The 19,956-nt window shown below is 38.9% G+C and overlaps 1 protein-coding gene across 3 annotated transcripts in view; it reads left to right on the top strand.

The window, feature by feature from the left end:
- Nucleotides 1-18,403, top strand: part of LOC140503318 (uncharacterized) — a 32,346-nt gene extending 13,943 nt beyond the window's left edge. For all 3 annotated transcript variants that reach the window (XM_072607198.1, XM_072607200.1, XM_072607199.1), the window contains exons 4-5: nt 2,019-2,111; nt 8,314-18,403. In XM_072607198.1, the coding sequence (XP_072463299.1) occupies nt 2,019-2,111; nt 8,314-10,775 (2,555 nt within the window). In that variant the 3' untranslated portion in view covers nt 10,776-18,403. The remainder of the gene's footprint in view (nt 1-2,018; nt 2,112-8,313) is intronic.
- Nucleotides 18,404-19,956: the final 1,553 nt, after the last annotated feature.

Here is a 19,956-nt window from a genome sequence, read left to right as displayed (position 1 = left end):
AGACTTCAGGTAAATATTCCTTTTCCAATGCATTTAAGACTATTACTCACCTGCCACATCTGGCACTGGCTTTTCCTTTTGTTTTTCTTACTGCACAGAAAGAAAAAGCCCTTTCGTGGCTATTAGTTTTACTTTAGATGAATTTGAATTTCACTTCACTTGTCCATTAAAAAAATCAAAGGTAGCTTTCCCTTCTCAGCCCGTGCAGAGACCCTGATGAAGTCTCACTCTGCTTTTTCAGTACCCCCCCCTCCAGCAAATACAGACCACATCCTGACAGAAGACAGAGACAGAATCGAACAAAGACAAAAACCATACAGCATACTCTCAAAATGACCTTAGTTCCGATAGTGAGCCCTGTTAAATGAAACTCTCAAAAGCTCTCTTTGGCAGAACACTGCACCTCTTGCCAGAAGTCTAGACCTTTTCTACTACCAGAATTCTCCTGCAAGAGACTTGGACCGTACTTGCTTGACAACACTGAAATGGTACAGGCCCCTTTTCTACAGTGTATTCAGAGTTCTCAGATGGCTCTCCAAAAATCTGTGCATGCCACAGCAATCAATATGTCTCTGTACCCTTGCCAAGGAGACCACCCTTTACTGTTGGGAGTAAAAATTCAGAAGGACTGTAGTTCAGACACTTAGGACAGATATATAGGCACATATATGCTTACCAGAGATGATTGAAGGTTAGAATTGAGAGTTTTAGGTTGGGAAGAAGCAAAATCTCAACTTAGAGTTTCTCAAGAAAGAGCTTTTCTCTAGGTGAAGAAATCTCACCATGAGCCCTCAGAGAGTCCATTTCTTGGGAGACCTTAAGTCAGACCTGTCTCTTTTCCTCAAGTATCTCTTCATGGTGGCTATAACAGTGATGTTTAAAAAGGTTCTAGAGACAATAGTTTCTGGGTAATTTAATCATTTTATTAAAAAGGCCAGCAGGTTATTAATAAAAAGATGGTCATTTGGCTATCTCTCTCAGGCCAGAGAGCTTCAGTGGCAGGTATTCCTGCGGGGTGGCAGTCAACTCAGACTGGTTAACCCCAAAACAGGTGTGGCCTATATTAAAATGAAGGTCTTGGGGTACATGACTTAGGTCACTCAAATCTTGGTCGAAGAGGTATCAGTTTTCATATCACCTGTCTTGATAATAGGGAGAGTCAGCCTTTCCCCAGATCTGTCTGAGCAAACACAATGAGCAGGAATTCACCCATTAGCCCTTGCTAGAGTTTCTTTTACTGTCTGATTAGCTCTTGGTCTGGATAAATCTCTAAGACAGATTTCCCACACTGGTTAGTTTCTGGATAAGGAAGTAGAAAAGAGAAAAAAAACCTTGTCTTAATACAATAATTAGTTATTTGATATAAGAGAAATAGTAATTTCTCACATTACCAAAGATTCCTAGTCCCTTCCTGTCCAAGAACACAGGCACCCCTAGCTTTCTGTTCTCACATCAAAGGTCTTTTCATTGTCTAAAGGAACTGAGAGCTTCATTTATTTTTCCTCAGACTGTCCCTTCCTAATTCTAGGGAGTTTTAAGTGAATGATGAAATTACAAAGATGAAAGATGGTCATTTTCTTTGAAAACATCCAGTGAGGAGAACTTCTTATTCCTGAGGCAGCCCTTTCCCCTTTGAGATGTGTTTCATCCTTAGGACCGTCTTCCTGACGTGAAGTCTAAATATGTAACCCACTGCTGCTAATCTTGTACTCAGGGATCTGTCAGGCCAAGGCTATCCTTTTTTTTCCCCTTGATATTTCTCCCCAATTCACATAGCAATAGAGGGAGATATGAAATGTTTCCATCTTTCTAGAAGGAAGATGCAAGAGGTACCAATTCAGTGATTCCAAATTAGTTTTATGACTTTTCCTCTTTCCCTCCAGCAGTCCCTAGCATCACTGCATAGACTATCTCTAAGGGACCCTCAAAACCATGCCCTGGCCTTTCCTAGCAGCCCCCTTTCCCTAAAAAGAATGAAATTCTAAAGTTCTCAGAGCTTTATTATTTATCATGTACAGGGCTTCCAGTTGCCAAAGCAGATCTGATTTCCCATTTGAACCAGGAGGAAGCATGGATGCTAAAAGAAGACAACCCAAGAAATTCTTGTATAGGTAAGGGAATGAAATTGGGCACCATTATCTCAGAAAATTATCATTCAGAAATACAGTACAGAAAACTCTCCCACAGACCCTTGCCCCCCTTCCCAAAGGTCATTTATGAAAGAATAAAGCTGTGTTTTCAGTTCAATCATAAACTCTTTTGGTCAATAAAAGTCACTTTCCTGATTTCTCTTGTTTGATATTTGCCTACACTTGAAGAAAGTTTAGTCCCTGGTATGACACAGAGCTTGTTCCTTCTGCATTCTTGTTTCTCTCCTTTATCTCACAAAAAAAATTTGTTTAGGTCACTTCACCTGACAGTTCATTGATGGGACAAATGATCTGTTGCCTAATAGGCAACGGATTTGCAAGTTACCTTGAAAGTGTGAGATCTATTTATGGAATAATGCATGCTGCCTTCTGTGACTAGGTCATGTCTCTGGTACATCTATGATGTGCTTTAGTAGTAGATAAAAAACCAATAGAACTGCAGGCTCAATCTGATAAGGTGGAATTTATTTGGGTTACATACAAAGTCCTATGTACACATTCAACAAATTAATTGTACGATTACAGGCTAGGGGAGAAGCAACCATACCATAGTTCATGCAAAAAAAGCTAGTGGAGACTGGTGAGATGTGAAAGCCAAGAAAGCAGATGTTCAGCCAAGTTAAGGAGATTTTTAAAGCATTTACTATGTGCCAGAAACTGTGGCATGTGCTGAGAATACAAGAAGAAGCAGTCATAAAGACTGTCCCTACCCTCTAATGGGGGAGAGGGAAGACAATACTAAAAGAAGCTGAAAGAAGGTTGAAGAGGGGGAAAGGAGATGAAAGCACCTGCCATGGAGGCTTGGTTGAGAGAATACAAGAGAGTGCAGCCTGGATCAGAATGCAGACATAGCTACATTGGGTAGTCACCTTAAAATCGAGATTCGAGAAGAACCAGCCCACTAGAGGAACAGGCTGTAGGGGTAGAGTATTTCTAGTGTATGAAGTCTTAGGATGGAGTAAGCTGCCAGGGTAAGAGGTTTCTATGGCTTGGTAGTGAAAGTCTGGGAGTCAGGAGTTCAGACTTGAGTAGAATGAAATGAAAGACTTAGACTGCATGAAAAGAAACCTAGTGACCACATCAATGGAGTAAATAGTCCTGTTGTACAGAAAAGGGCCAGAACTAGACATGCAGTAGGGATGTGTTCCATTTCAGCACTATATTGATAGGTATTGCCTGACCCAAAGACGACAGGCGGGCGCAAATGGTCTCTGATCAAACCCCGAAGGACTTCTACCTTTGGTGTGATGAGAGAACCATTAAAGTGTAATTGATAAAGTGTGATATGAATAAATGGATGAATGGATGAATGAATGAATGAATAAAAAACAATTGATTTCTCTGTTGAAAGCACTGTGCTCAGTGTTGGGGATTCAAATAGAAAAGTAATAGGGTTCTGGCCATCAATGAGCTCACATCCTATTGTGGTGGGGGATCAGCCCATAAAAATTTCAGTTGCCTGGCAGATAAAAATGCCCTATCCTTAGAATGCTGTATCAATGTTGAAGATAATGCATGTTCTTTAATTTTCACGCTTAAATGATGTTGAGGTGTAAGGGTGTGTTCAGGGAAGACCTTTGGTATGAGGGTTGTTGAGATTTTTCTGCTTTCCACTTTTGGTGTCCATCTTCACCCAACTCTCACCTGGAACTCCAAGAAGCTATATCATATAGTGCAGCCATACCCCCAGTAAACTGTTTCAACAGATGAGCTAAACCAGGTTAAGAGTAATCAAGGGGTCTCATACTCAATCGTGAGGTAGGGCAGTGTCTACCCCAAGCATGTGGTGACTTCCCCTGGTGGAATGAGTGGATGAGAACAATTTGTTCCAATGGCAATGAAGGCAGCTGAAGCAGGTGATGTGGAGTGCTTAGAGCTTGGATAGACATCGAAGACTCCAATCCTTCTCAAGCCATCACCAGTTATCTTGACTCTGTCCTGTCACTGGACCATGATGACTCTGGAAGAGAGAGTGAGGCTGACTTCGTGCAACTCTGCCTCGTTTAAATCCAATTTATGCATGAATCAAAATACGTTGCCCATACCGTTTTACCATTTTTACCTACTTCAGAGTCCTGAAGTGACAGGCAAGTGGTGAAGCAGCAGGTGCAGATACACTAGGAACTCTAGTCACAACCCTGCACATAGGTGACTCAGGCAATAGGGTCATCTTACTGGAAGCAGCAGTGGAATTCAATAGCCCCCTGGGTGTCTGAGCAGCCTTTTAAGAATTGCATTGCTTACCAACTAGTGTGAGGAAGGGGCAAGAAAAGGTTCCCTAAAAACTGTCTGCTTACCTAAACCTGGCCTGATTACTGCAGCAGGTGGGAATCTTGCCCTGTGGTCAAAACACAAAAAAACCCCACAAAAACATCTGCAAAGATGACTTCATTCACCATCAGCCCATGGAATTTGTGCACACTTATAGATAACACAAAATCCAGTAGACCTGAAAGGTGATTAGCTCTCTTTGGAAGAGAATTTATCAGATATCACATCCAAATAGAAGCCCTGAGTAAAACAAGGCTGCCAAATGAAGGCCAGCTTACTGAAGTCATCTGGATACATGTTTTTCTGGAGTGACTGCAGTGAAGGGGAGCACCGTGAAGCTGATGTAAATTTTGCAATCAAAACTAATCTAGTCAACAAGTTTGTATGACTGTGAAAAGGAGTGAATGACAGATTCATGAGAGTGTGATTGCCACCTGCAGGAAAATCCCCCTCCACCCTCGTCAGTGCCTGTGCTCCCACCATCACAAACCCTGATGAGTAAAAGACATATTTTATGTATACCTGGAGACCCTTATTATCAATGTGCAAAGAGAGGACATGTTTATGATTCTGGGTTGCTTCAGAGCTAGAGGAGGCTTAGACTACCAGACATGGCAGGGAGTCCTAGGGAGGAATGGAGTTGGAAACAGCAATGATCACTTATTATTGGAGACTTGTGCATGTCATGACCTTCTCATCACCAACACTGTCTTCCTAAACACAACACAACTTCATGGAGGCACCCCTAGCAGCCAACATGGGCACTTAATAGACTATGTGATTGTAAGGAGATGAGACAGACAGATTGTGAGAGTGAGGAAGGCAATGTGTGGTGCCCAGTGCTGGACTGATTTTACTCTCTCCAAGCTAAATAATTTGCATTCAACAAAAGCAGCGGCCCCGAGGCCAAAAAATTACCAGAATGAATGTCAACAGATTAGAGCACTTCTCTGAGTGGGAACAGTTGCTAACTTGGAAAGTTGAGCCAACACATGGATGGTAACAGTAAAGCAGGAAAGGAGTGGGCCGTTTTCAGAGATTTGGTGTACAGCACTGCATCTGCTCATCTGGGTCAGAACACTCACAAACACCAAGATGGGTTTGAGGAAAATGATGGAGAAGCTGCTAACTGAAAAATTAGAACTCCATAGGGTTTACCAGCAGGATAGTTCATCCATCTCTAAGAAGGCAGCATTCAATTCCATCAAAAGTAAAGTACAAGAAAAACTTAGAGAGATGCAGGATCCTTGACTCATTAAAAAGGCAGATGAAATTCAGTTTATGCAGAGAGTAACAACCCAAAGTGCTTTTATTATTCCCTGAAGGCCATTTATGGGCCAAAGACCTATGGTGAAGCTTAACTACTCAGTTCCAATGGAGCCACATTGATTAGAGATAAGGACGCGACCCTAGAGAGATGGACTGAAAACTTCCATAGTGTTCTCAACAGACCATCATTAATCAGTGCTGAAGCCACTGACTATTTACCTCAGATTGAAGTCAGTCTCTCCCTAGCTTCTGTTCCAGCTGAAAAAGTTTTGAATTCCATTAGGCTCCTTTTGTATGGTAAAGCCCCTGCTGCTGATTCTAGTCCAGCTGAGATTTATAAGGTGAGGGATCTACAGCTCCTATAAAAGTTGGCTGAAATTTTCTAGGTTATATGGCAAGAGGAGTTTATCCCCCAGGAATTCAGTGACTCCTTCACTGTCCATTTCTATAAAGGTAAAGGAAATAGATTGTCCTATGACAATCATGGTGGTGGTGGAAGTCCTCTTTCTTAGTCATCGTTGGTAAGATTCTTGCCAGAGTCCTTTTTAATAGGCTGATCCTTCACCTGGAAGATGGTCAGTGTGGCTTCAGAAAGGGCTGAGGAGTGGTCGATACGGTATTTGCTGCCCAACCACTCCAGGAGAAATGCTAAGAGTAGAGCAGGGGTCTGTACACAACATTTGTAGATCTGACCAAGGCCTTTGATACTGTCAGTCATGAGGGCTTATGGAAAATTATGTCAAAATTTTGTTGCCCAGAGAAGTTCATAAGCATTGTATATTAATTTCATGACAACAGTCTTACCCAAGTTCTGGATAATGGACAGTGCTCTTGTGTTTTCCCAGTCACCAGTGGAGTGAAACAAGGCTGTGTGCTGGCTCCCATGCTTTTTTGCTTTTAGCCATGTTGTCAAACACCTTCATTGAGAAAGAACTTGGCATCATGGTCAGCTACCACATCATGGTCAGCTACCACATCGGTAAATTCTTCAACTTGAAAAAGCTACAAGTCAAGACTAAAATAGAGAGAATGTTGGTGCATGATTTTCTGTTTGCAGATGATTGTGCACTAAATGCAGTTCTCTGAAGTTGAGGTGCAACAAAATATGGATTGATTCGCTTTTGCTTGTGCTAATGTTGGCCTAACAGTTAATACCAAGAAAACACAGGTGCTCCATCAGCCAGTACCACACCATCCATATGCGGAACAATTAGTTGTAAATGGAGAAGTTTTGAATACTGTGAATAAGTTCACTTAGCTTGACAGTATACTTTTCAAGGATGTATACATTGATAATGAGGTTGATGCATACATTGCCAGAGCTAGCTCAGTGTTTGGGAGGCTCTGATGGAAAGTGTCAGAGAGAAGAGGTATTAGACTGAAATTAGACCAAACTGAAAGTCTACAGAGCCATTGTACTGACCTCATTGTTATAAAAAACTTGGAAAATATACCAGCACCATGCCATGAACCTGAATCAATTACTTCCATTTGAATTGTCTTGGTAAGATTCTGAAGGCCACCTGGCAGGATAAGGTACTAGACACTGAGGTCCTTTCTTAAACTAAACTGCCAAGCATTCAAACTGTCCTGCAGAGAGTGCAACTCCAACAGGCTAGCCATGTTGTGCAAATGCCAAATGTATACTTGCCAAAAAGACTATCTCTCTCAAGGTCTGTCTTAAAAACTTTGGAAATGATTTGTGACAGGGGGACACTAGCATAGGACTGTCCAGTATAGTGTGCCCTCAGCAGAGAAGGTGCTGAGGGACAAACAGATTTGAAATAGGAACAAAACAGATTTGAAATAGCTCAAAAGAACATTGAGATGTGCAAATTTCGAGAATCTACCCCAAATGTTCACATTGACTACTTGTGCCCAACCTGTGGTAGAATATTTCAAGCTCAAGTCAGCTACAGTCAGACTTCACTGTAGTCACTTTACAAGATGTGAATTAATGGTAATCTATTATTATTGATTCCTACTGTTTGAGTTTGGAGATTATTTTTCTTGACTGACTGAATGAAAAAATTTATTAAATTTATTAAACTTTATTATATGCCAAGCACTGTTTGAGGTGTTGGGAATCCAGAAAGAAAAATTCAGACAGTCTTTCAATTGGAGGAAGATAACAGAAAAATATTCAGCCATAGTTTAGAAGGAAAGGCCCCAAATTCATGAATGCAGTGGTATTGATGGCAAAGTCTTGAGTTCTTAGGTTACATCAGTAGGTCAGATGACATTTTCTGGATGTCTATAGGGCATAGAGATATAAGATGACACTGGAGAGTGTCAGGAAGCAGTGGTTTTGTAGGCTGTAGGGTCTAAGGTCCTTCATCTTCTTTTGAGGAAGAGAGTTGTGATTCTGCCATGATTGAAGCAATGGAAACAAACAATCCTTTTGTGTTCTGGATGACATTGGAAGGGGGCAATGAGAAGAGGAGAGAGCAAGGCACCCTAGGGGTCACATATCTGGTCTGGATAGATGTGTACTGAGCATCTGGGACAGGGTGGGGGAGAGAGGGAGAAAAGAGAAGAAACAAGGGCAGAGAATATAAAAATAAATCTATTTTTTCTGCCAATGGAAATAAACCAATATATTTCTGTCTTTTTATTTCTTCAGGTGGAGAAACCAGGACTCAAACCAAGGAGTCTACTCCAAAACTGAGTATTTCCTGTGATTTCAGTTTGAGAGAAATCTGTGATTATGAAAACAATTTAGAAAAGAAGCAGGGAAATGGGGAGAGTCATTCCAGATCATTCAAAATTAAACTCAGGAAGACTTCCAACAGAGAGAGAGATGAGGAAGGTAATCAATTTCAGAGGAATTTTAGTCAAGAGTTAGATCTAACCCTTTCTGTCCAACAGACAGTTCCCACTGGGAAGATCCACCATGGATATGATGAAAGTGGAGGTAACTTCAGGCAATATTCACACCTAATTCAATTTAAGAAAATTACCTCAGGGATTGGATATCCCAAATACAGTGAACATAGAGACCATCTTACTAAACAGAATGAGCCTGTTCCGCATCAGGTGAAGCAAACTGCAGTGAAAGTTTTTCAAGATAATCATGGTGACACAGCTTTTGCTTTAATCCCAGACCTTATGAGTCATCAGAAAAGTCATACCGGTGAAATGTCTTATAAAGGTGATGAATGTGGTACACGCCTCATCCATCCATCATCTCTTAGATTACATCAGAGAGTTCATACCAGAGAGACATTGCATGGATGTAATCAATGTTGGAAGGCCTTCTTTCAGAACACGGATCTTATTAAACATCAGAAAATTCATAGGCCAGAAAAGCCTCAGAACTCATCCCTTATTTCACATCAGAGGATTAATTCTGGAGAGAAACTTTATAAATGTAATCATTGTGGAAAGGCTTTCAGACAATCCTCCAATCTTGTTGTACATCTGAGGATACATACGGGAGAGAAGCCCTATAAATGTAATGAATGCGGGAGGGCATTCACCCAAAGGTCATCTCTTATGACACATTACAGGATTCATTCTGGAGAAAAACCTAACAAATGTAATGAATGTGGGAAAGCCTTCAGTCAGAGCTCATCCCTTATTGCGCATCAAAGGATTCATACTGGCGAGAAGCCCTATAAATGTAATGAATGTGGGAAAGCCTTTGGCCATAGTTCATCCCTTACCGCTCATCAAAAAATTCATTTCAGAGAAAAACCTTACAAATATAATCAATGTACAAAAGCCTCCAAACTTATAGTACATCAGAGAGTTCACACTGAAGAAATGCGTTATAAATGTAATGAATGTGATAAGGTCTTCAGGTGGAAGTCAAAGCTTATTGCGCATGAGAGAATTCACACTGGAGAGAAACCTTATGAATGTAATCAGTGTGGAAAAGCTTTCAGACAATCTTCCAGACTTACAGTACATCAGAGGATTCATGCAGAAGATAAGCTGTATCAATGTAATGAGTGTGGGAAGGCCTTTTCCCAGAACTCATCCCTTACTGTACACCAAAGGATTCATTCTGGAGAAAAATCTTATAAAGATAATCAATGTGGAAAGACTTTTGGAAAGCCTTCCAAACTTGTAGTACATCAGGGGATTGATACTGAAGAAAAGTCCTATAAATGTAATGACTGTGGGAAGGCCTTTGGTGAAAATTCATCCCTTATTGTACACAAGGTGATTCATAATGGAGAAAAATCTTATAAATGTAGTCAATGCGGAAAGGCTTTCAGACAGTCCTGCAACCTTGCTGTACATCAGAGGATACATACAAGGGAGAAGCGTTATAAATGTAAGGAATGTGGGAAAGTCTTCAGTGAAAGGTCATCTCTTATTGGACATCAGAAGATTCATTCCGGAGAGAAACCTTATAAATGCAGTGAATGTGGGAGTGCCTTCAGACAGAACTCATCCCTGATTGCCCATCAACGAATTCATACCGGAGAGAAACCCTATAAATGTCGTGAATGTGGGAAGGCCTTCAGCCGGAGCTCATCCTATATTGCCCATCAACGAATTCATACTGGAGAAAAGCCCTATAAATGTAATGAATGTGGAAACGCCTTCAGCCACAGCTCATCTCTTATTGCACATCAGAGAATTCATACTGGAGAGAGACCCTTTCAATGCAATGAATGTGGGAAGTCTTTCAGCCATGTTTCATCCCTTATTGCACATCAGAGAATTCATACTGGAGAAAAACCTTATAAATGCAATGAATGTGGAAAGTGTTTTAGTCAGAAGTCTTCCCTGATTGTACATCAGAGGATTCATTCTGGAGAGAAACCTTATAAATGTGATCAATGTGTAAAGGCTTTCATAAATGCCTCCAAACTTTCTGTGCATAAGAGGATTCATACTGGTGAGAAGCCCTATAAATGTAATGAATGTGGGAAGGCATTCAGCCGTGGTGCAAACCTTATTGTACATCAGAGGACTCATACCAGAAATAAATCTTATAAATATAATCAATGTCAGAAGTCTTTTGGACAGCTCTCCACCCTTGTACAGAAAAGAATTAATTCTGGAGAGAAGTTCTACAAAGATAATGAAGGTGGGAAAGCCTTCACTCTGAGCTCATCTAACTGGACATGAAAGAATTCATACTGGAGCAAAACCTAAATCTATCTGAGGTGGGGATGCCCTTAGCTGGAGGGCGGAACTTATCATATATCAGAAAATTAATATTGTCCATGAATCTAAAGCATTTAATGCATTTAAAAAACTTTCTTTTATCCATTGTGTGTTACTACACATTAACATTCCAGAACATTCATGGACTATAGTTTCTTCAGCCATTCCATAAATGATTGGCAACCATTTTGTTTCCAATTTGCTGCTACCAGAAAAATTGCTGCTACAAATATTTTAGTATATGGTCAGTCTTTGAAGGGCATTTAGGTGATATAGTGGATAGAACATCAGGCCTGAAGTTAGGAAGACCTGAATTCACATCTGGCCTCAGACGCTTAGTAGCTATGTGACCCTGGGCAAATGCCTTAACCTTGCTTGCCTCAGCTGCCTCATTTGTGAAATAAGCTGGAGAAGGAAATGGCAAACCACTCCAGTACCTCTGCTAAGGAAACCCCAAATAAGGTCGCAAAGAGTTGGATGTAACTGGAAACAACTGAACAGTAGCAACAACCACTTTCTACATTTAGGACCAGATTTGGACCGAAAGTGATGGATTTAATAATCTTTCTTGGATAAATCCTGTTTTAAAATAATTTTTTACAGTCTATTGAATACTAAGTAGAAGTTGTTTTGTACAAAGTGACCAATGATCTTTTGCCCAATCCAGCGACTCTTTCTCAAACCTCATCCTTCTTGATCACTCTGCAGCCTTTGATACTATTGCCTTCTCAATAGTCTCTTCTCTCTAGCTTTTAGGACACTATTATCTCCTAGTTCTCCTACTCCCAGCTGACTGCTTAGTCTCTGCTGAATATTCATTTGGGTCATGCCCACTAGCCATAGATGTCCTTCAGGATTTTGTCCTGGGTCCTTTTCTCTTTTCCCCTTTATACTACCTCAGTTGGTGATTTCATCAGTTCCCATGGATTTAATGACCATCTCTGTCCTAATGATTCTCAAACCCAACAATCCTACCCTAAGCTCTCTTCTGACCTCCAGTCTTGAATCTCCAACTACCTATTAAGCATCTTGAACTGAATAACCAATAGACATGTTAAACTCAGTGTCCAAAACTAAATTCATCCCACTCTGCTGCAGAGGTGGGAGGTCTGTTGATGTTGGATAATTCATATATTGTCAGACCTTTTTTTACATACTGATCAGTTTTGCTGTTTTTCCCCCTTTTTTCTTTAAAAATATTATTTGTTATATAAAATGTTTCTCTGGGAATGGAGAGATGTAGGAACATGGGGACAAATTTTAACAATATACATTTTAAAATAAAATTTTATTTTAATATTTAATATTTTAAAATAAAATGTATATGAAATAAAATTACTTGGAGACAATAACTTAATCCCAAAGCATGTATGGGTCAAAGGACAAATTACAGACAAATTTAATGAAAAGCAAATGACGGTAGGGAGATAAAATAACAGCACTTTTAGCATTCAGACAAAGCAGTCCTGAGGGGAAGATTTGTATCTTTAAATGCCTTCATCCCCAACTAAGAGCAAGAACAGATCAGGAATTGAGTAACAAATAGAAGAAGAGCCAATTTGAAAACTCTAAAGTCCAAACTTAAAATTCTCAAAATCAAAGAAGAGTAACCATTAAGAGGGAAAAAAAACCATTATTAAATTGTTAATTAAAATAAGATGCTAGATTTCGTAGGGAAAAGAAATATTATGAACAACTAGTCTGATTTTAAAAAGAGAAAGAAAAACCAAATTGTCAATATAAAAAAAAAAACCAGGAGATATCACAATATAGTGGGTAGAATGTTGAACCTGAAAGCCTCAGACACTAGCTGTACGATGCTGGGCAAGTAGCCTAGTAACTCTTGGCTTCTGTTTCCTCATCTATAAAATGAAGATAATAATAGCACCCACCTCCAAAGGTTGCAGTGAGGATAAAATGTAATAATGTGTATAAAGCTCTTTATAAACATTAAATAGCTGTATAAATGCTAGTTCTTTGAGTTATTGATTTATTATGTTTTTTTGCAATTATATGCCAACATTTAAATGTAATGAATAAATATTTACAAAAATATAAAATGTACATTAACATAAGAGAGAATTTAAGCAAATAAATCTCCAAAAAATAATTTGAAGCATCCATCAACGAATTCTCAGAGGAAGTTGGATGCTATGAAATTTATCCATCATTTCAAGAGCAGTGAATAATAATCGTACTTATATAATGCTGGAATGGCCATAAGGGCTGACGCCTTGGAGGATGCACAGATGTTGATGAAGCTGCTTCTGGACAGGTATGACTATGTGTAGTGGAGGACCTATACCTCCATTCAGAACATAGGAAGATATCTTGACTATTATCTGTTGGTTTTTTGCATAGTGACGTAAAGGCATTTATTTGGCAGTGGAATTGGAAATGAGAATACATATAGAGGGCCCAAAGGAACTAAAGCTTACTCTTTTTCCTGGCACCCTTCAAGTAAAAAGGAAGAGCTGCAGGGGCCTGCCTGAAGTAGAGAAGGTCATATGTAGCCATGGACACTTGGTTCTGATTCTTTACTTCTCTGTGTTATTCTTTGCTGATGTTAAGGGAAGGAAAATCAGAGACAGAATGGACCAGGTTGCACATCCTTGTGAGCCTTGGAATGTTGGAAGAACCAGCAATGCCAAAATAACAATATGCTGGGAGTTTTTGAGGCCCCACCTAGTGAAGAAGTAGACCTAAAAGTATGCCGTGCTTGGTCCTGCCCAGGGAGGAATCAACCAGGCAGCTGAGACTCTGTGTCATGGAGGCAAGAGAGCCTGCTTTTGGCTATACTATACCCTGAAGAGAACAGCCTCTACAAGACCGAGCCTGTTCTCACCATGGATGCTAAATGTAGAGGACAACATACTCCCACTTTCAAAGGTTTTGTGCCTTAAGTCTTGACATGGCTTCTCAGTAAATGCTTTTGTAAAAGCTCACAGATGGCAGCTGGTTATTGTTGGTGACAAAACATTAATACATGTGTTTTTGGCACATGCCTGCCAGAAACTAAATGAGAAATATAGTAGCCCAGCTCTCAGTATATGACCTACTAATGGAGGTTGAGAGAGTGAGCCTCAGAATTCTCTGTGTGCTGCCCGTAAATTGTTGGCAAAAATAAGCAAAGAAGGGATTCTACCAAATTTTCTATGTTACAAATATGGTATTAATATCTCAACCAGGGAGAGATATATTAGAGGATGAATATTGTACACCAATATCCATAATGAGGTAAAGTTCAATGATTTTAAATACACTATAAGCAAAGAGGCTATAGTAGTACATCCAAAAGATTTTATGTTATTGTGAGGTAGGATTTCTACAAGGAATTCATGGTTGAATCAATAACAAGAACACTATAAACACAACAGATCATATTAATAACAAAAATAATCAAAGTTACATAAATGCATCAATAGGTACAGGATGGCTGGAGGAGAGTAAGGAGATTAAGTAAGGAGAGTAAGATTTGTGAAGCTGTGCTTCACTTAGATCCAATTCGCACGCAAGGTGTTGTGAGTTAAGCCCTTGCCACACATTTCTTGCATGTGTGCCTCACTATTATTATGACCTAAGTTTAACCTTACTCCTCCCATGAATGCTGTGTGTATTTATGGGAAGGGGAGAACTGGGTTTTAGGAGAATATTTTGTCGTGTCTGCGCATAGTGGTAGCTCTGCTCTGGGGACCCAACCTGCTCATTAGAACACAAGTTGGAGAAAGCTGGTCTTCTTTTTTCCTCTTTCTCTTCTTCCTCTTTTTATTCTCCACTCACCAAATGTGGTTTCCCCCTCTTTACATGTGGTTTCTGTCTCCATAGAAATATAATTTTTGTTTGTTTATAGTTTGGAAGATATTTTGAGGTTTGGGGCCTAGATTTTTTAAAATTTTCGTTATTATTATATTCCCTTTTTCAAAAAGCTTAGAAGATTTACTTTTTTGCCTGGTATAGTTTTCATTTATAATTTCTTTAACTATAGCTCTGAAAATTAAAAAAAACCAGGCTTTTATAAAAGCCCATTGTGTCTCAAATGGAGAAACTTAACTAGTGCTTGAACTCAAATCACTCTGGATCTCAACTGAATGGATAATAGTAGCTCCCAAAAGGAGCCTTTGTGACTCATTGTTTAGATTTTGATGGCTTAGAGTGAGTTAAATAGTAATAGCTTTCTTTTCTGCCTAGAAACTCCCCTCCCAAATGGATGGTTTTATGATGGTAAACTGGGTCATCGTTTGTTTCAATTTTTACCTATCCTTTGGTCATTGGATGGATATTATCTCAGACACAGGAGACCTGAGAAAGACCTTAATTTAGGAAAACCAAGGTCACTCACTGCATCCAGGCTATTCCCAATCATCTTGACCTTTTTCTTGCCTTCACTAACTCCAGAGGAGAGAGTGAAACTTATGACTTTGTGCATATCTGCCTCACTTAAATCCAATTCATGTGCAAGTCGAGAAATCATCCTTATGATATCATTGGTCATCTTTGAGAATGAAGGAGGTGTTAACAACAAAATGAAGAAAATACTTTTGACCAAAGTCAGTAATTTTTTTTGTTAAAAACTTGAGATTGCCTAGTAATAAATGGACATTTCCTCTATATGATATCTAAAATCAAGAGTCAGCATTATATATAATGGAAACTAACTGGTAACCTTTCCAATAATATCAGGGGAAAGGAAGGAAAGTCTGTTATCACTATTATTTCAAAAAATATATATTCCTAAGCATGCTAGCTGTAGCAACTAAACAAAGAAAATAAATCAAGGGAATAAATTTAGGCAAAAAAAAAAAGCAAAATAATAACTCTGTAGATGATGTGATGGTCAATGAAGGATGCTAGAAGGTCTATTAAAATTTAATTGGAATAATATCTTCTGAAAAGCTTGTTGTTCAGTAATGTCTAGCTCTTTGTGACCCCATTTGAGATTTTCTTGGCAAATACTGGTGTGGTTTGCCATTTCTTTCTCGAGCTATTTCTACGGATGAGAGAACTGAGGCTAATGGAATTAAAAGACTTGCCCAGTGTCACACAGCTGTTATAGCTGATTTGAACCTAGGAAGATTAGTCTTCCTGACTCCAGGTCCAGCACTGTGCTACCTGCCTTTCCCTTCTGAAACAAAGTAAAATATAAAAGAAGCCACTCAAATCATCGGATATTCAGTATATGACTAACCAAACCCAACAGGAAAAAACAAAGATTCCATTAAGAAAAACTAGAGAATCTATAAAATAGTTAAGAACCCATCTAGCAAGACTCACACAGAAGCTATATGAATACATCTACAAAATATTTTTTACAAAAATCAAGACAAATCTCAATAAGTGGAGAAAAATCTATTATTTATTGTTGGGATGTGCCAATACAGCACATAAAAAAATAACAGAACATGACATAGTAAAGGTAGGGACTCCCTTGAGCTCTCCCAAATTCCACTTTAAATAATGCTAAAATAATGCCTCAAAACAAATTCTGGAGCAGCAGAACCAACAAAAGGATAGGGTGAAATACTTTTCCAGCTCAAGACAACTGAAAAGTTTGACAGGAAATGTCTGTCTCGCTGGGGTGAAAGTAGAACACAGGCCCTGTCAGAGCTGGTTATACCTGGCAAGCCAGCAATAGGCCTTGTGGGCAAGTGAATCCACCTGGCAAGTTACTGGAGCTCTCAGCCTACAGACAAGGGGGGTCACACAAGTGGTCAGAAGGAGATTAGAGGGACCCTTTGATGGCACTGGATGCAGGATTCTATTGTATTGCTCATACATGGTTCTAAGTCACAGTCCCAGGGTGAGGAGAAGCACTAAAAACAGGGACCCTGGTCACAGTTCCAGGATGGGAAAGCATTCTTGTGATCACTCACAGACCAGAGCATAGATCAGGAGAGCAGTGATCACACCTCTCCTTAGATCATAGCACCTTAGAAGAACTGAAAGCTTACAGATCCAGAGAACTAGTTCTAAAAAGAGCAACATGAAAACCTGAAGCTCAGAACAGTACCCCCTCCACCCTGGGGGCAGAGTCCAACTTCAGCATAAAATTAAAAGTCAAGAAGTAGGCTGGAAAATGAACAAAAAATAAAAAGAATCTAGTTATTCAAAACACAAATTCAGAAGAAAACATCAAAGCAAAGCCTCAAAGAAAAATGTGAATTGGTCTCAGGTCTGAAAAAGAATTCATGAAAGAGCTCAAAAAGGATTGTAAAAATTAAGAGAGGTCAAGGAAAAATTGGGAAAAGGAGTGAGAGTTGGCAAAAAAAATACTGAATAAAATATCATCTTAAAAAATAGGTATAAAATAGACAAATTGTAAAAGAGGCGCAAAAATCCATTGATGAGAAGAATTCCTTAAAAACCAAAATTGGCCAAATGGAAGAAGATATACAAAAGTTTACTGAAGAAAATGACTCCTTAAAAAGTATAACTGATCAAATAGAAAAAGAGGTACAAAAGCTCCCCGAAGGAAATGATTCCTTTAAAATGTGAATTAGAAAAGTGGAAGCTAATGACTTCATGATACATAGACAATAAAACGAAAACAAAAGAATGAAAAATGGAAATGTAAAATATGTCATTGTCAAAATAACTGACCTGGAACACAGAGGATAGAGAATTTAAGATTTATTGGTCTATCTGAAAACCATGATTAAAAAAAAAAGTCCTAGACATCATATTTCAAGAAATTATCAAGGCAAATTACCCTGATAACTTAGAACCAGAGGGTGAAATTAAAAAGATCCACCAATCACCTCCTGAAAGAGAAAACTCCCAGGAATATAGTCAAATCCAGAGATCTTAAGTCAATTAGAAAAGATTGCAAGCATCCAGAAGGAAACAATTCAAATATCATGGAGCCAGAGTCAGGATAACACAAGAGCTTCTCCAATAAAGGATCAAAAGGCTTAGAATGTGATATTTTGGAGGGCAATCAAAAGAGATAATGAAGTAAACTGCATCTTGCTAAGAAACAATAAAGAAAAAGGACATTTATACAAAAATATTTATAGTAGCTCTTTTTTTTTTTGTGGCAAAAAATTGGAAATTGGAGTGATGCCCATCAATTGAGGAATGGCTGAACAAGTTGTGCTATATGATTGTGATGGAATACTGTTATCCTATAGGAAATGATGAGCAGGATGCTATCATGAAAGCCTGGGAAATCTTATGTAAAGTCATGCAAAGTGAAGTGAACAGAACTGAGAAAACACCATACGCAATAACAGCAATATCGTTTGATGGTTGTGAATGACTTAGTTATTCTTAGAATATAATGATCTAAGACAATTCCAAAGGACTCGTAATGAAAAATGCTATCGACTTCCAGAGAAAGAACTAATGGAGAGTTAATGTAGATTGAAGTATACTTTTTAAAAATTTTATTTTTCTTGTTGACTGTGTTTTCTTTCATAGCATGACATATGGAAATATGTTTTGCATGACTGTACATGTATAAACTATGTCAAATTGCTTTCCTTTCAGTGAGGGGGAGAAAAGGAAGGGAGGGAGGAAAATTTGGAATTCAAAATTAAAAACTGTTTAAAATTGTTCATTAAATTAAAAAATATTTAAAAATAACAATATTACCTAAATTACTCTGTTTATTCAGTACCATGCCATACCAACTAAATTACTAAAGAATTGCTTTATAAAATCCAGTGAATAATCATATTCATCTAGAGCAAAAAAAAAGTCATGATTCTCAAAAGAAAATAGTGGGTGGGGGGGATAGAAAGGAAAGGGTGTTATATAGATGTATATTTCCTTCCCATGCTCCCTTGCAATCATCAGACTGAGCCATAAACTGGATTAGAATAACATTCAGCGCCACATAACTAGTGTTTGTTTCTCTATTTGCTCCTCACTCAGCACATAATCTTGGGCCCATAATCACTTCTTTTTCAGACCCTCACTCTTAAGTGCAGGTTTCCTTCTCTATCCACACTGGATCTGTGACTCAGCAGTGGGAGTGAGCAACATAGGTGCCAAATGACATTTGTTCCACCCCCTGTACAAGGTCAGGCCTCTCTACTAGTTATGGGAATGCTTCTTGCCATGGTACACTGTTAGGAAATAGGTACTATGCTGGAAGACTCCAGCTATACTATATTTCTAGTATACATAGACCTTCCTGTCTTCCTATGCCAACCTTTAAGAAACAATGACACAGAATTTTTCTTGAATTTCCAGTCACTACTTGGTCTGTCTCATTTTCTAGGTCTTTGTGTAGTAACTGGAAATGGCTCTCCTATACTGCCTTTTGCTGCTCTGACATTTTAACTGTTCTCTAATGGTACAGCTTTGAGTATATGCATATGGCAATAATGCATCACCTATTGGTCATCAGCTCAGTTAAATAATACAGGACAGGCTTTATTTAAGTAGACAGAAAAATGGACACACAAAGGACTCCAACCTGAGGTCATCAATAGTGAAATCCTTTCCCCTTCACTCTTTGGTAGACTTCCACCCTCTCCCAAGGACTTGTATAATCAGGGATGTACTGGTAGATGTTTAACAACTAGGGTCTGAATGAAAAGAAGTGTGCAATGCACTTTTAAGCTTAATCTGCCTTACTCACATTTCCTAACCACTAGAAATCATTGAAATAATAAACCAAGCCCAAATTTTATCAATTGCCAATTTTTGAAGTGTTAATACCCATATAAGAAATTTAACAATGAGCTCTCAAAAGACATTTAGAACTACCTCAACATATGCCTGTACAGTACAGTCTTTCTGAACAATAACCTCTAGGTTTGAGACTTGCTGAGCAAGGGAAAAATAGCAGATTGTGCAGGAGCTGACTCCTGGTCCTCTTCTCATCTCCTTCAGGGACACATACAGTCCTTCATAATGCTAGAGCATCCATCTGGGTGGATCTTCAGAAAAGAAGAATGTGCTCAAGTCTCTAGGAAACTGACCACATTTGACCTACACAATTGCCTTGACTTAAAGGATAAGTCATAGTCAATAAGCATTTATTAAGTACCTAATGTATGCCAGGAACTGTGATAAGCACTGGGAATACAAAGAAAGACAAAACACAGTACTTGCTCTCTAGGAGCTCACAATCTGGGGGAGGGGGAAGAGCATGCAAACAAATATGTACAAACTATGTATAGGGTAAATAGGAAAT

This window comes from Notamacropus eugenii, chromosome 5, assembly GCF_028372415.1.
Source record: "Notamacropus eugenii isolate mMacEug1 chromosome 5, mMacEug1.pri_v2, whole genome shotgun sequence".
Classification (NCBI taxonomy): Eukaryota; Metazoa; Chordata; class Mammalia; order Diprotodontia; family Macropodidae; genus Notamacropus; species Notamacropus eugenii.
This window is presented reverse-complemented; position numbering and strand designations above follow the sequence as displayed.